Below are 17,794 nucleotides of genomic sequence, written 5' to 3'. Positions count from 1 at the left end.
TGCATTGTCTTTTCAATACAACCCCAACGATTGTGGAACCTTGTGTCTTTTATTAGTGTTACGTCACGTATTTTGTTCATCCACGTTTTGAGTTACGGTAATTGCCGTATTTCTTCCAGGATTAATTAATGTTTCAGATTTGTGGTTCAACCTAGTCTGCGTAAAACCAATAATGCTGCCAGAGAAAGTGACTGTGTAGCTTCATAGAATTTGACTTGAACAATCAGGTTTAGCCAATGACTTTTGCCCCCTCAGCTGCAGCATAAGAGACGCTCCCAAAATTTCCAGCATTTGGTCAAATAGGATCTGTGCCTTTCAGTCATACAGTGTAATATAATTTGTATTACTTACTTTTTACACAGAAAATTTGACACCCTTAAATTACATTAACAAGTGTGTGCTACTGTATAACGTACTGAATAATATCTGAAACTCAGGTAAGGACAGTTGTAAATGTTAACGTGATGTTGAGCAATTAGTAACAGAAAGTTGTTTGAAAATCTAGGATCAGATCTAAAATACTATCATTAATTTAAAGAAATCCATAGATTTATATAATTTGTCCATTAGATCCCCAGTAAAAAAGCGAGCATGAATGAGGCCTATGACCTAATAGCAAATGCACCCTTGTCTGTTTTCTGTCAGTGCACTGCAGCCCTCTGACTTTGAGAATCAATGACAGTTTAAGTGCATTACAAAGCATAAAGCCAGGAAGTGTGTGACGTCCACACTTGTAGATCTTGTCCACCGTAAGCTTCATTAGTACTTGCTTCATTCAGTGACTCAACTTAACAAGCAACACATCCTTATATGGCAGAACGAACTCAGACACACAGTATGTGTTTAATGTGTTATTGTCGTTTAGATTGGATAGATTACTTTCAACGTTCTTTCTATGATTGAAGAGGAACATATAGTGTTTACAAAACTGAAGCCACTCTCCCTCTTGCACTTCCTAACAGTCATGTGTCTCTTTCATGCTCGGTTTCCTGTGCCTCTATGTTTGAAATATTGTACGTCACTGTTCAGGAAGCCACAATGTCAGACAGGAAACAGCTCCAGGATGGAGACGTTTACACTTGACTTTATGTATACAGCAGATCGTAGCATGGCTCTCTCTTCAGCTCAACTGAGTCAAACTTATCAAACAGTCTTGAATGATAATTTCGATCATTTACATAATGAACAGTGGTTGATTCTTTCTTTAACATTTTGTCAAAAGAAACCAAAAAAACAGTGTTGTTTTGTTTTCTGTCACAATTGTCTAGATCACCACACATTTGTAAGATATGTTCATTTCACTATCTTTTAACATAACGAAATATCACAACAACGTCTGGGATCAATGTGATTTACAGCGTTAGGCAGGCAACAATACTCAATACATCTTCGGACAGATACGCCTTAATCATATCGATATTGTGACCCAAGTATGTGGCATAAAAAGCAACACTCAAAAGAGAATCGTTCCATAGCAGAAGAGAAGCTACAGATGTGTAGATGACAGATGGATACTGGGAAGTCTTGGATTGTTCCTCTCTGATCTTTATTAGACCCGTAAATTAAACAGAGCCAACCTTGTCTAAAACGATCTTCTTGGTGGGATGAACTTGCGTGAGGTATTTTTAGTGGGAGCTTTGGTGACCTACGAGGATCTCATTTCTGGGTTGCTCTGAGGTTAGGTGACCAGTGTGGAATATGAGCCCTCAGCACACAGGTGCACCCAGTGTTTTTCCATTGAGTTCAGCCAGACATTCTACCGGTCCATCAAGAGCTGGGCATCATGCATTGACACTGTTTCATCTCATTTGGAGTTAATACATTACATACAAGATCTCTCTATATTTGGTTTGAAAATTGCAGAGTGCATATTATTGTTGTTGTGACCCACATTGTCATCACATCTCCGCACTTCAGACAATAATGTGAATTACAGCACAATAGGAAGGAGATAAAGAGAAAACTGATAAAGATTGTGTTCATGTGGCTTTCTTTCTTTTCAATGCGCTGGATTTGGCTGATGAAATTCTGAGCAGAAAAGGAAAGACAAACTGGCTGCTGCAGTTGCGTCACATGTTATATTCATGCTTCAAGGATAAAATACTACTGCGCTTCATTGGGCTCATTTTAGCAGCTCGTTGAACAATGGAAGCATCAGAATAATAAAAAAGTACAATATCTCGTTATACTTTAATATCAGGCTGCTGTATCAATATGTTTCCGTATCTAATCAAACTTTTTCACAAAACTCAATATCACATTATATATTACAGTATTGTTTTTTCTTGTTTAAAAAAGAAGCTTGTTTATAGTGAAAGATAAACAGTCACAGGTAGTGACAAAAAATATATATATCATCATAATGTCAAGAATTATTGCAGTATTGCATTATTGCGTATATCTGTATTGTGTACCATGTATTGTATTGACTCGTGAGGGTGCCTGTGATTCCCACCCATAATACAGAGAAAAACATAAATAAATCACCTAGAATTGGTTAAATCTATCTTGATTTTGCCCTTCAAATCTCATTTTCCACATGTAAACATCATAAACCGCTTGTCCTGTCCCCAATGCCCACACAAGGGTAGAAGCTGGCCCCTCATAACTGCCCTCCACCCCCTCCTTCACAGGACAGGCTCCAGTAGTTTTCTCCGAATAGTGTTAGATGAGTTGGTCACATGCGTGGCATACCTGAACGTGCTGCTAAGCTCTGCGGAGGTGCCGACACAGTGAAATGAGGCATCAAAGTCTGCAGACACTTTTGGTATGTTTATTTGCCTGTTTATTTCAGCTTCAGTAGATCCTCATCTAATCTCTGTCAATGTGTTGAGACAGTTTGACTTTGACACCAATTACTGTAGAATATGACAGAATATACCACGGCGTGGGAGAAAAGCATTTGGTGAATGTCACAAACATTAACAGATTATACCAGTTTCCCACTTGTGCTGGTTTGTAGAGGAAGCAATAGTGTGACAATATGTCAATATTTGACTAGACAAGCGTAAAAACAAAAAAGTTCAGAAACAAAATAGTGCCATGAGATACTGAAAATGTAAAGGACATAAAGTCATATCAAGATTAAACCAAACAAACAATTCATGTGCATAATACTCACAAATAGATAGACAGAGAGAACACACTTCTGAGATTTACAGTAGTGTTTACACTATAGAGTTGAGGGTCAGCTTGTTCTCATTACATTACAGACTCAGGTTTTTAGTCACTTGAAATGGATTACAGTTTTGTTGAATTAGATTTTTATGGGCTGACCTACAGTTATCAGCCACCAATAGACGGTGGCATTCATTCCTCTGTGTCTGACAGATGCTCCAGCAGCAGGTGAACGCTCTGCCTGGACACTCAAGGCCACCACCATTTCAGTTTCCTTTTATTATGTCTCCCTCTTTTGCATGCTCATTCAAAAAGGATTGATGTAAGAATATTTTTAATCAATTCATATATATATATATATATATATATATATATATATATATATATATATATATATATACAATATACAGCTATCATAAAGTCACTCTTCAGGTTAGAAATATATAAACATGATTCTTCCATGATCTACAAAAAGAACGACACATAATATATTTTGAGTTGAGAATGCATACATTACGTTGACATTCTATTTTCAGATTATGTGACCTAATACAAAGAAAATAAAAAATCCTAAATGTGCATGTCAGCTAAGGATGCACAGTATTTTTTTGGTTTGGTTTTGTTCAAATAAGAGCTTTTATGAATTTAAACATATTGATCAACCATAAAGGGGTTTTAAAGTGTGTTTTACGTGTTAAGCAGGTATAGTGCAAGGTTAAGGTTATTTTTATTTGTTTGTCATGGCCTATTTTTCCTCTAGTGTTTCAAGAGGCAGGATTAAAGCGATTAGAGTGAGGCTCCTGAATCTGTTCACAGCATTTACCCACTGCGAGCTGCCAACTGCAGCTCGCAGTGGGTAAAACTGCTTGCAATTTACACATCATGCAAGCAACCATCAAAACATGCTTGAAATGATGTCACTTAATTTCTCTTGTGTGTAGGATTATTTGAAGGAATTGAGGATCAACTTTCTATTCTATTCGATTAATTTATCAAAACTATTAACATGTAAGTTACCTGAACTAGAGACATAAGGACATGTTTTATAATGATGTGGCCAATGTGCCTTTTTAGTGTTGTTTTGTGCCATTTTAGTCTTGTTTTGGTGATTAAGATTGTCTGTATATTGAAGGGCAGGGATGGCGCGTCTCAGACGTTATGGGACAGTGCAAAAGGAGGATTATAGTTGAGTGGAAGATGAGGATTATAGTTTCCACTGTGGCCACCAACTCACTCGTCACACACCACCAACAGTCACAACAACTACCAGAGCGAAATCCTTTTCTACCTACATTCTTGGTTTTAAGAGCGCGCAAACAATGTTTTGTTGATGTTGGACAATTTTGCATCTTTGTTTATATCCATATTGGCTATTTTACTGTTCTTTTCAGGGGTCTCATTTATATATATGTCTTTTTGTTGATGTCTTTAATCGTGTGGTTTAGATGTTTTGTATTACTTTTACAGATATGTCTCTCTCTCTCTCTCTCTCCCCCCCTCCCCCCTCTGTCTTTGTTTGCTTGGTTCTTTGCTTCCAAGGGTTACCACCCAACAACCTGGTTTTACAGCTGCTGATTGGCCAGTCGCTGGTGAAGTAGGCGGGTCCAGTGTGTGGCTGTGTGACAGCTTTACCAGTGGAGAAGCAGCTCTGTGCTGACAGTTTGCCCCAGACTGCGGCACAGACACATGTCAGACTTGTCTCTGTTTCCTTATTCCTGACTGCATTCTGCACAAATATTCCTTTTGTTTACTGCCACCAAGAGATTCCTAGGACAAGGAATCTCTATTATACACCAAACTCGGGCTGTTTTCTTGTTTCCTTAGCTTGTTTTCGAGCAGCAGATGAAGCAGACCACCATCGACCAGACGGAGACATCGAGAGCTTGGTGCGCACAACTGCCTGGTGAATCTGTGCTGCCGGGACAGGTCGTCACGTTGTACCCTTCCTGTTAGAAGACTAATGCCCGCGACACAGTGGTCCGGGCCAGAGGAGGATGAGTCCGGCCGCGGAGGCTCAGGCCCGGGAGGCAGAGAAGAAGGAAAAGCAGCAGCAGCAACATCAGCCGCAGCAGCTACAGCCGCAGAGCTACATGGAGAAGGGGGTGATGCTTGAGCCCTTCGTGCACCAGGTGGGGGGTCACTCCTGTGTGCTGCAATTCGGGGACCAGACCATCTGCAAGCCTCTTATCCCACGTGAGCACCAGTTTTACAAAAGCCTACCTGCTGCCATGAGGAGGTTCACCCCACAGTACAGAGGTAGGTTCTTGCTTTGGTGTGTGCTTAATGTGTTTCTCATTGAACTGGACGTGATAGTGTTTGGGTTTTTTGTATTCCTTTATCTGTACTTTTTCCCCCCCACTCTCCTGTGTTCTCTTTTTAAAAAAAAATGAACTAGCATGTTATAGCAAATGTTGCCACAAGGGGCTTACAGTAGAAAATGTGTGTTGTTTTTTTGCCTTTGTTTTTTTGGTCAAACAGCTAAGAGGTTTTATTTCAAACCAAAACATGCCTTTACCTTGTTGTGGGAGTTGCATAGAGATTGCACCACACCCATCCACTAAAACTAAAGCATTTGTGAAGAAAAACTGTGATCAGACTGGTTTTCACCGCACAACACTGAGAAAACATGTTCATCCACGGTTAATGAATCCACTAGTTTCTCCCGTAGCAGTCCCGACATCATCATGAGTCTCTCCTGTAAGAGATATCTAATAAACATTAGTAATTAGCCCAACATGAGCCACAGCCCATGTTTTTTCTCAGTGCTGTCAAAAACTAAATTCTCAAGAAAAACCCCCCTATGGACTTATTACACCTATCTGAGCCTGTATTTATGTATTAGCACTATATTTTAAAGATGTATTGACATATTTTTACTATTATTTTAAAATCTCTTATTTGCTCTTCGGCAACATTAATTGATCGTGATGATCCAGATTACTATATACTATGATAATTTGAGTAACAATACATTTACCTTCATTCAGCTTAATCAAACTCTTTTTTTATGTGCTAGCAATCAAATAACTTTGCTTTATTGTTCCGGAAGTTTGAGAGGTTGTGTATATATATATATATAATATATATATATATATTTTTTTTTTTTATATATATAAAAGTAACTAAAATTGGATATTCGACTTCCTGCTTAAATTGCCAATACCAACAAGATTATCTCCTTGGCTGAAATGTTGAAACCTTGTGGGAACAAATCAGTATCACTATTAACCAAGCTTGTAAAACATTATGATAAAAACAAGCTCTTGAGTGTAGACTGAATTTTGAATGTTGAAAATATATATTTTTTTTTTATGAAAACCATGCACTGTTTTGATATTACTTCTGTTAAGTCTCAATGTGAGCACATATGCCTAACATACAAGGGAAGGAAAAATCTCATTCAAAAAGGATTCATGTATTCAATAGTAATAATGCATGGTCTATGTTTTGTCTCACCAAAAGTTCTTTGTATTTATTTTAATATGTTCCTGCTTTCTTGTGTGTGCCTCAGGTGTGGTGTCTGTGAGCTTTGAGGAGGATCAAGAAGGGAACCTCTGTCTTTTTGCATACCCCCTGCGCAGCGACCTCGCCGACCCGGAGAACAAAGATCCTTCAGCTGACAACGAGCCCAAGACTAAGATAGTTAAATTGAGTAAAATGGTGACTTCGTCGTTGCTTGTGGACAGCGAAAACTACAAAGATGATCACCGATCTTCTCGAAACGATAAAGAAAAAAGGTAGGATCCACTACAGCCAGCAAAACGACCCAAGAGAATTGAAAGCGAGAGCCTGAAATAGTGAGGCTACAGCTTCAAGTCTCAAGTTATCCTTTGATCCTGAGCCTTGGACATCAGTGGATGGGTCACAATCTTAGTTATGTAAATAACCCTGCACACAACACACACACAACACACATACACACAACCCACACACACCAACACAACACACACACGCACACAACACAACACACACACGCACATGCCCACACTAAACTCTTGTAGTGTATAGAATCATGCACTTTAGTAGTGTACTAACACTGCCATGTAGTACACTACACAAATAGGATGTATTGCGCAAAAGAAATACAGCCTTAACCATTACTTAGAAATTTAAATAAAGGTGACCCTTACAGGCAAACTTATATATATATATGCAATGGTATTTATTTCAATAATGTCAATAATGGTATTTATAATGGTCAATAATTGTATTTATTTCAATAATGTCAATAATGGTATCACATGCAATGGTATTTATTTATTTTATCTTTATTATTTTTCCCCTCCATCCCTTGTTGGGAGATGGGAGGTTTTGTCTATAGGAGTTTTTGTTTATAAGAGATCTTCTATTGAGAATGTTTTTCAAACTTCCTATACGTTATCTGTTCTTTTCCTCTGTATCTACCTCTGTATCTACCTGCGTTGCAACAATGAAATTTCCCCACGTGAACAATAAAGGTTTATCTTATCTTATCTTATCTTATATATTATCAGCCCATCTCAATGCCAGACATGAAAAATAAATAAAATGTTATTGGTCAGATTGGAAATTTAATTTAACTTAATTAATACATTCAGCATGTAAGCGCTGATGATGTTATTGGCATTGAATGTGTAATGTGCAAACTGCACAATAAATCTAATGAAATCTGATGTATATAACCTTATATTCCTCATAGTAAAGTGTTTTGCCCTGTGCTCCTCAGTGTTCATAAACTACAAGAAGAGTTGGAGCGGGACTGGCTCCAGCAGGCCGAGGTGCTGCAGTATCAGTTGGAGTGTAGCCACAGTAACGCCGCTCCACAGCTACAGCACAACCCCTGGAGCCTCAAGTGCCACCAGCAACATCTGCAGAGGATGAAGGAGAACGCCAAGCACCGCAACCAGTACAGTATCCTTTCACCAAGGGGTCACATCTTTCACTTTGGAAATTAATTATTGACCAAAGAAAAGCTAAATCATTTTCAAAGTGTTGGGTCTTCTAGAGCCCTGCACTAACTTCATATTAGTTATGTACTTCTGAATTGCAGCAATCTACTGAAATGAATCACTTTCCTTGTTATTCCTGTGCTTGGACTTGCTTGAAGTAATTTATTTACATTAGATACGGTGTGTCTTGATAACTGACTTACTGGAATGAATTCAAGTCAGAATAATATTGAGAATAATATTGAAGAGGGAAAATTCCCTGATTTTGATACTGTAATGTTATCAAATGTTTTTAAGATGAACATTTTCAGCACAAAATAATTGTAGCTTCTAATGTTATTACGTGGTGTCTGGGCCCCTTTCATGAGCTAAAGTATGTTTGGAGGTGTTCCCATTTTTAAGTAAATTGTATGAACTCATTTCAAATGTTTTGTAAATAAATACATAGTATTATGCTGGTTATAGTCTAGATCTTTCTATTTAATGGTATTAATATCTGATTATTGATTTTCTGGCAACCGTAATACAGTATATGATAAAATAGATCCCAGTCATAGTCACTGCCAATCCCATGCCCAAATAAATAAACAAAGTTATGCATGGATCTATATCAAACCCACTCTAGAAAGCATACCATTGGCTGTGTTAGAAAGGCAGACAGTCAAAATAACTTTTTAAATAACTTGACGCTGTGAATATAGTGTTGTGCTGTCATTTCCTTCACTCGATGTCTCAGAGTTCATTCTGTTAGAAAATCTAACATGGAGGCACACAGTGCCATGTGTGTTGGACTTGAAAATGGGAACCCGGCAGCACGGAGACGACGCCTCGGAGGAGAAGAAAGCTATGCAGATCCGCAAGTGCCAGCAAAGTACATCAGCCTCCGTAGGGGTCCGCCTCTGTGGAATGCAGGTGAGCTATGATTCATATACTCTATAAGGCAATAGGTGTAACATGCACTTCTACTGGTTTAAATAGCAATAACAAGGGAGTCTGAGATGCCTTTTAGCTGTCGTACTGAGAGCACATGAGCTCATATAGAGAGTTATTTAAGTTAACTGCAAACTGGTTTTAGTTGTAGGAACTGGCAACCCAAGATGAGGAGCTCATTCAGACTCATTCATCTCAAACTAACTTGAAAACCAAAACACGAAATGTAAACACCAACAACTTCTACATAATACAAAATGTATTTATGAAAAAAAATCAACATTGCAATTGTCAGTAAATAATTGAACTTGTTTAAGTCATATGTGAGGACACTGATGAGTAATGAAAAGTCTATATTGTGTGTGTTTTCCAATCAACTCTCCCACACACACATTCTGACATAAGACCAAAAGTGATTTAGTGATACAGTTTTAATTGCTCAACATTTCAGTTCAGTCACCCTAGATTTGTACATGGTCAAGAGGCCAAGTTTTACATGAGATTTATGTAGAAATAATAAGTCCTGAGTGAATGTACTACATTGTTGGGGGCCAGATTCATACTGTAAAGAGGTGACCCCTGTCAATTTGCCTCGCATCATAATTTTGGATAATGACCATAACATCTACCTACGTAGTCTCCTTTTCATCTACAGATTTCTTCTACTGACATTGCTTGATGTAAATAAAACTGTATGTGTGTCATAATTGATTAGTGCATGGATAAAAAATAAGCTAAATAAGTCAGCCATTCCCAAAGTGCAGAAGCGCAGTCCTCCTTATTGATCTAAAGATAAATAGGCAGTTTTTTCCTTTTATATCTAGATATTAAATGCAAAAAGAGTTCAATATTGGCATATTGCTCATTTAATGTAGTGCATTTAAACACATTTTAAATTTAATTTCAGTTTGGGAACCTCTGAGCCAAGTAGTTTAGTACACATGGTACAGGATACAAGAAAGGTCATTTGATGCTTATGTTGCACTGATAGTGAGATGACAAAAAGCTGCATATAAATGTTTGAAGATACATCTCCTCAATGGAAACCGGTAAACAATTTGTCCCCTGTTTGCAGGTGTTCCAGTCTGACACGGGCCAGCTGATGTTTATGAACAAGTATCATGGGCGCAAGCTTAACCTGAGCGACTTCAAAGAGGCGCTCTTCCAGTTCTTCCACAGCGGTCGGCGGCTGCGGCGTGAGCTTCTTTCCCCGGTGCTGCGGAGGCTCTGTGACATGAAGACTGCTCTTGAGGACTGCGAATCATACCGCTTTTTCTCCAGCTCCCTGCTCATCATCTATGACGGAGCGGCCCACAGGAAGCAGATACACAGACGCACTGAAGATGGGCTGTCGGAAGAGGAGGACGATGACGAAGAGGCACATGTTGAAAATGAGGAGTACGAAGAGGCAGGGGCACTAAGTTTTGCACATACTCCCTCTGCGTCCACTGAAGCCACTAGCACTAGCCACAATGTGGATGTCAGGATGATAGACTTTGCCCACACAACCTGCAAACATTACGGCGAAGACAGTGTGGTTCATGAGGGACAAGATAGTGGCTACATTCTTGGCCTCCAGAATCTAATAACAATGATATCAGAACTGGAGGACCACAGCACAAACCAAGACTGAGGCGTGACCGTCTGAAGCACAAAAAAAACTGCAACACTTTAAAAAGAAGCTGACTGTTCAGGATCGGACAACGCCTTGCAGCCATTTTTGGTGTACCTTTTTCATTTGTGCGTCTTTGGGATGTGTTTGGTCTTGCTACCATTAAGGTCTGGGCGCAGCAGAAATACTTTTTTGTGTGTCTGAATATAATCAAAGGGTATGGTTGTACACACTAATGCATTTTACTGACCTGCATATTGAAGGGAACCCCACATAACTAGAGCTAGTTGAACTGTGAAGTGGTATGAAGAATGTGCCATTGTAGTATAGTTTTGCCACCCCAGGAATTTGAACCGGTATTTGTGGCACATAATACGATATGCATCAAGTCTTGGTCTTATTAGACTTTACTGCGAACATACAGTATCTAAAACATGGCACTTTAGTTAAAAATTGTAATTGTCAAAGTCAGTGCAGCTTTAAAGTTCATAGTGTGGATGCAGCCTACCTATTTTGCACAAAGCACATTCTGGATGAGTGTTTAAAGTAGGCTTTCTAAGAGAGCAGGTTGTATTTGTCATTTTGCGTGTCAAGATGCAAGTTTGAGTTCAACTGTCCATATAGAGAATATAATGAAATAGACATAGCATTTATACATTATTTATTTGACATATTTCATACGGAACTACAAGTGGAAAAATAATGCAAATGGAGCGTACTACATTCCATGTTATTAATGTACAATAATGATATAAATATTATTATTTGACATGTTTGGATACCTCTATCTCATCTATGCTGTCCACAGTTTGTTGGTGGATAAAATAAAGATTTGATCATACGATTTGTGGCTTCCTGTGTGTTTATTGCACCAAAGTGATGAAAGTTTATCTGAAAAAAGCAAAATACGACCAGCCCTTTCAAACGGATTAAACGAAATTAATCATTAATTTTAACCTAACATGATCTAAATATGATATAAATGTAAGACTTTATAGATAAATATATATTATTTATTATTTAATGTATTTACCTCCAGTGTGAAGAGTACAGTGCAATATACAAGTATACAGAAGGTTTAAAGACCTGTACATTTCTTACTACCAACAAAAAGTATTCTCATCCAGTTACAAATTTCAAAGTACGTGGATTTCATGTATGTATGATCTTAAGCGTAGATGGTTTGATGGTGCTAGACAAAGACAGATCACCTCACGATGAAATATTAATGAATAATTGCAGGGTATAGGAGGAAGTGAGACTCAGCATGTGGCCAACTCGCAGCACCTGCTGTGGGCACATGTCAGGTACAACGCCTGCTGTTTACATTGTCTAGTACAGCTGAACATAGCATCATCCCATCAAGTGCACTCCAGACAGCCATCCCAAAGCACACAGAGGAGCTTTAATGAGGACAGACTGCCACATGAGAATCAAATCGTGACCGTAAGGATTCCCTAATACCGGTAACAAACTTCACGTAGGATATTTAAAGCCATAAACCACAGAGTAGAGCCCAAATGGAACTAAAGTGTGCAAATTGGTTCCAGGAAATAAACACGCTTGCTAACGTAGTGCTGTTCATTGCTGCATAATTTTTATCAGCATGTCAGCCCTGTGTTCCCCATTAACTAAGTTCCTAGCATGTTTCTCAGGGAACATACATGTGCCTTTAGACAATGGAAGTACCTTTGTCACCCAGCTACATAGGTTTATGTTTGCATATTTTTACAGTTTATGTAAAAGTTTATTCCTCAAATGGTTTAAGTTTAGGAATCAGAATCCAAAATACTTTTATTCATCTCCATTGGGGAAATTATTTTTGTTACAACATAGCTCCTCCCTATGTACTACACACTACTCTGCCCCAATAAGCACATCACCCAGTGAGTGCTGGGAACATTAATGTGATTTGGAATGTCATGTATATGATATGTGAACATAATCCAACACTGAGCTCATACCAAAGCAGCAGAGATGGAAGCTTAGTTTAGTTTTATTATAGTTTGTGAAATCTTATTTTGCTCTTCATTTAATGATAAAGTATAGAATTGTACTTGATATGAAATAGAGACAGTTCTATAAACACAAAGTCAATGTATTAGTCATGAATACATCCCAGAGGGGGATGTCTCTATTTCGAGGCTTGAGCCTGCTGTGGTCACTTGTTTACCAGACTAAAGCCAATCCCATCACATGCCGACAGCGACAACTCTCAACATAACTGTCAGGCCTGAAGAACAACACGAACATGAGGACACAGCCCAAAATTAAGGGCATCAGTCTGTGGGCACATGAAGGTCTAGTATGTCTAGTTTCCCACACCTCCTCCAACTTGAGATGTTCTGGAGTGTGCCATAAATTAATTAGCATGATGTTATCAAAGCTGTTGTCTGCAATATAATGGTGAAAATAGTGACTTCATTCTCATAAATCCCCATCCAAACTCCACAAAGTGAAATTATAAAGTAAATTCAAATAGAGTGATATACAAGCCAACTTTAGTTCAAAACATATTACTTCAAATGCATTTATATTAATTATTCTGCATCCCTAATAATGCTGTTTACAGTCTTCACATTGTATACTGTAAATGTGTATGTAATAGAATCCAGCATAGTTTAAAAAAAATTCTTGTTAATTTTAAGAAATGTTCAAGTATTCAGATTTAGTGACGTGTCTAAAAATAAACCAGGATGGATGGATGAGGAGGATAAGCTGTGGGAGGGGGATGGGGGATGGGGGGCTGATGTTACGCAACAGCCTGAGGGTCAGTGGTCTGCTTTTAACCATCACAATGATCCCATTCTGTCACCGAAGCAATCTGTCTCTGCAGAAGCACTTGAAATGTCTATATATTTATAGGGTATCAAGACTGTACTCCTTTGGGTTTAGTTGTCTATTTCTGTTCACATGCTGCATTATTATTTATTTTGAATGTATATCTTCTCTTGTTCTCGTTTAGTATTTTTTTCTGAAGATATGTTTTTGGTGTAACAGACATTTTCACTTTATTTGTTTGAATCAAGTGTTGTAATTTCCCGGATGATGTCATTTAATTATTGAGTGTGTAAAACGTTAACCTTTCTGTGATAAAAATAAAGCATTCACTCCCAACTAAGATCCACAGAATGCCAAACATTTGTTATTTATTTTCTAACCTGTTAATAAACTAATAATAATACTAAGGATACAACATATGGATTTATATTACCATCAGCGTATAAGACTTTGCAAGTGATACATGCAGTTCTACATCGGTGATGTTCTGTGCCCTTGCCTTCTTCATGTAGGACTGTTATATAAGACCTGCTCAAATCACTATGGCAACAGCAGCCTTACATGGGAACAAAAAAAAGTCATTGCATACTGGGCTACTCATGTTACCCCCCATCCCCTTCCCCCTCCCCCATCCACCATCATCCACATAATCATGTTTGTTTATACCCTTCTGGCCTCTGCACCAATCATTGCTTCTTTTACATTCCCACATCTCTCGCCGGGCCACACTTTATCCGTCCCCAAGTGAAGATTAGCTAATAAGTTGAGTGCATTTCATTGAAATCCTAAGTGGCTGCCAACTTCTATGTCCCTATTATTGTCAATTGTGTCTGATATTCACTCAAGCCCATCCCATGCCCCAACGGTTTGCTTGAGGGTTCATGGGATTTTGCCCAACCGGTCCACATGTGCTTTGTGGATCTGGAGAAGGCTTTTGACACCGTGTCCCTCATGGGGTCCTTTGGGGGCTGCTCCGGGAGTACGGGGTCCGGGGCCCTTTGCTCAAGTCTGTCCGGTCCCTGTATGACCGGACCGGAACTGCATTGCCGGCAGAAAGTCAGACCTGTTCCCAGTGCGTGTTGGACTCCGTCAGGGCTCCCCTTTGTCACCGGTTCTGTTCATAGTTTTTATGGACATTTCTAGGCGCAGTCAGGGGTCGGAGGGTGTCCGGTTTGGGGACCACAGGATTCCATCTCTGCTGTTTGCAGATGATGTCCTGATGTCTCCATCAAACCTGGACCTGCAGCATGCACTGGGACGGTTTGCAGCCGAGTGTGAAGCGGCTGGGATGAGAATCAGCACCTCCAAATCCAAAACCATGGTTTTTGATCAGAAAAGGCGGCTTGCCACCTGCAGGTGGGTGGGGAATCCTTGCCCCAAGTGGAATTCAAGTATCTTGAGGTCTTGTTCACGAGTGAGGGAAGGATGAAGCGTGAGATTGACAGGTGGATCGGTGCAGCGGCTGCAGTGTCGCTGTATTGGACTGTTGTGGTGAAGAAGGAGCTGAGTTGAAAGGCAAAGCCTCCAATTTACCGGTCAAAGTTTCCTCCGCAGGGTGGCTGGGCGCTTAGAAATAAGGTGAGGAGCTCAGTCACATGGGGGGAGCTCGGCGTAGAGCCGCTGTTCCTCTACATTGAGCGGAGCCAACTGAGGTGTCTCAGGCATCTGTTCCAGGTGCCTACTGGACGCCTCCCTGGGGAGGTGTCCCAGGCATGCCCATCGGCAAGTTTTTTCTATGTTCAAATCATAATTATGTTTTAAGAACAAGCTGTACTCTTTAAAATGCACACTGTCCAGAATCTGGGGGGAAAAACACAGTATGGCCTATTTATTTTACATGTGATGTCTGGTGCATTGTGGCCCTCTGGCATTTCTGAATCATTGTGCACACAAGCATGCTCTGAACAGAGTACATGTTCTCCCAGATTGCATTCAGCAGCATCTCTACAATGTCAATTTTGTTATGAAAGGACTTGAATTGATCATACAATATTAAATGTTATTCTGATTCTATTTTATTTACTTACTCTGACAAAGAACTCTTAGCCTTCAGCCTGTCATGTGTTTTGGTGCCTTTATTCTGCAATCAGTTGACTGCATCAAGTATATCTTCTTTAATTCCATGACATTCATAAGATATATAACATTCGTCCTACACTATAAAATATAATACTACATATTAATACAACAGATTAAATTTGGCTATTGTGCCAAATTGATATTATGACTCATAATGTCGTATTAACGTTGAAGCTGTTGCTGACACTTTGATAAAAATGCACTAATGTCCTAATTCAAATAAATAAAATAAATGAATAAAATAAAAACTGAAAGCTCAATATCTTCACTATACTAAGCCTGCCCTGTCAGTGTGTGCATAAAGGCCAGGTCAGTACCACAATGTTGAGTTTAGCTGACACACTTCAAGGTTTCTTACTGTATATTCTTGAACCTACATTAAAAAGTGTGTAGAGTGCCTCATGCAAGGTTTTCGGTCTTTACTGATCCATTGTGAATTAAATGAACACATGTACTTGGATAATCACAAGAACATTGTGTGACAGGTGCAAAATGAGGAAGGCTTAAAAAGTGATGGTGGTAGTTACATAGTATGATGTGAGATGAGTCTTTCTGCTGGTTTATTCACAAATTGCACAGGAAAAATTGACCATCTTAAAGTAGGTGTTGTATGAGTTGAAGTGCTCAGCCATCAATCACGAGTCTGAATAGAAATTAACCCTGAGATGTTGGTACGCCATGGAGCTTAGACAACTAGGTGATGTGGAGATTAATACTTACCCAATATATATATATATATATATATATATATATATATATATATATATATATATATATATATATATATATATTTATATATATGTATATTAGAATTTAGTTAAAGATTAAACTTTTTGTAGATCACTGCCTAAGGCCCTGAGTGACTGCGACTCATGCCTGCTCTAATCTCAAATGTTGCTAAAATGAATTTATAAATGACTGCATACCAGTGTTTATGAATTAAGAAGTGTATAGGTTTACGCCTCTGGTGATTGACTCTTGGATCTATGAGCTCCAGCTGAGGATATATATTCTTATGCATTTTCATGTGTGATTCTGAATGTGCTATAAAGTTGCACATTCCCAGCTGGACATCACTGCACTGACGTTAAACTGGACTGTTCAATGGATGTGCCCTGGTTATATCACATGACACAAACAGTTTGCATAATTGTCAGATTCATAGCCAAATTACACTAGTTTGACACATCTACATTACGTATATATAATAATCTGAATTTATGATTATTTTGAGTAATTGATCTTTCAAGGCACAATCCGTTCTCTCTTTTCATAAATAATGTGTTATGAGATGCATAAGAGAACTGTATATTTTGTTTTAGAAATAAATAAATGTGTTTAGTTTAATTTGGTCACTTTTTATAGCTAAATGATTGTTACAGGATATGAGAGCATAAAGCAAAGCACCATTGTATAGTATCCACTGTTTATGCAAATGTAATGTAAATAATGATGTATTTACATGCCCATTTTTCTTAGAGTCTGTTTAATTCAAAGGTGTGCCGGAAACTTTTTTTTGGATGGTGCAATGGAAAATATTTGCTTTGCTGGTGGTGAAGTGATCTCGGTGGTGAAGTGGAAATGGAAACTTCGGGTCAAAAATAAATAAATAAAAACAAACCTTTTGTTACCAGGTTCCGCATCTCATAGATGTATCAACCTGAACGTGCGGATTCAAATAAGATAATCTACACAATGCTGCCTCCTTGTGGTGCCACAAACAAAACTGCCAGGTATTTTTGTGTTATTGTGATTTATTTGTGTGAAAATCTGTGAATGGGTGCCTTTTAAAACAATTCTAATGATTCGAAAATACAACAGCACCACTGATATCCTGTGACAGTGGGTGGGGCAGACAGAGCTCTGGATACAGGCTCATGGGTTTGCTGCAGTTTGTCGGGTTGTGACTTTGGTGGAGACATGGCCAGTAATGCTCAGCTATTCCATACTACTTCTTGCAGTGCTGAGGGACATGTTGTACTAAGCTTTTGGATTGCCTTGGGACTGGAGCTGAAGCTGTCGGTTCTGGGAGTGTAGGGGTCTCACAGAGCAGCTTCTCCAGGGCCACATTGTGCAGAGTCAGACGTGTGAGAAGCTCAGCTCAGGGACGTCACACTTCTGAAGAGAGAATCACAGACATTTCCATAATTACATTTCAAAACAATGACTTTACTTTTCTTGTTATAAACAGAGGTGGGTAGTACTCGGTTTACTGAGTTACATTTACTTATGTCACTTTTTTCACAGAGTAGTTTACTCCTATGGTAATAAATCGTACAATGTAACAGTTCCTTAAGTAAAACACATATATTATGTTGACAATATCAAATTATTTGAACATTTGTTT

At 38.7% G+C, this 17,794-nt stretch overlaps 1 protein-coding gene across 1 annotated transcript; it reads left to right on the top strand.

Annotated features, from left to right (window-relative positions):
• The first annotated feature begins 4,828 nt into the window (after positions 1–4,828).
• Positions 4,829–11,431, top strand: LOC140365526 (inositol hexakisphosphate kinase 2-like). Its single transcript, XM_072452004.1, has 5 exons — positions 4,829–5,373; positions 6,629–6,854; positions 7,823–8,007; positions 8,782–8,957; positions 10,051–11,431. Exons 1-5 carry the CDS (start codon positions 5,112–5,114, stop codon positions 10,606–10,608), a joined length of 1,407 nt encoding a protein of 468 aa, XP_072308105.1. The 5' UTR covers positions 4,829–5,111; the 3' UTR covers positions 10,609–11,431.
• The last annotated feature ends 6,363 nt before the right edge of the window (positions 11,432–17,794 follow it).

Source organism: Eucyclogobius newberryi, unplaced genomic scaffold (assembly GCF_026437365.1).
Source record: "Eucyclogobius newberryi isolate DKJ021-1_F unplaced genomic scaffold, fEucNew1.0.hap1 SCAF_19, whole genome shotgun sequence".
NCBI lineage: Eukaryota > Metazoa > Chordata > Actinopteri > Gobiiformes > Gobiidae > Eucyclogobius > Eucyclogobius newberryi.
The sequence above is the reverse complement of the archived record's forward strand: the minus strand, read 5'-3'. Positions and strand labels throughout refer to the sequence as shown.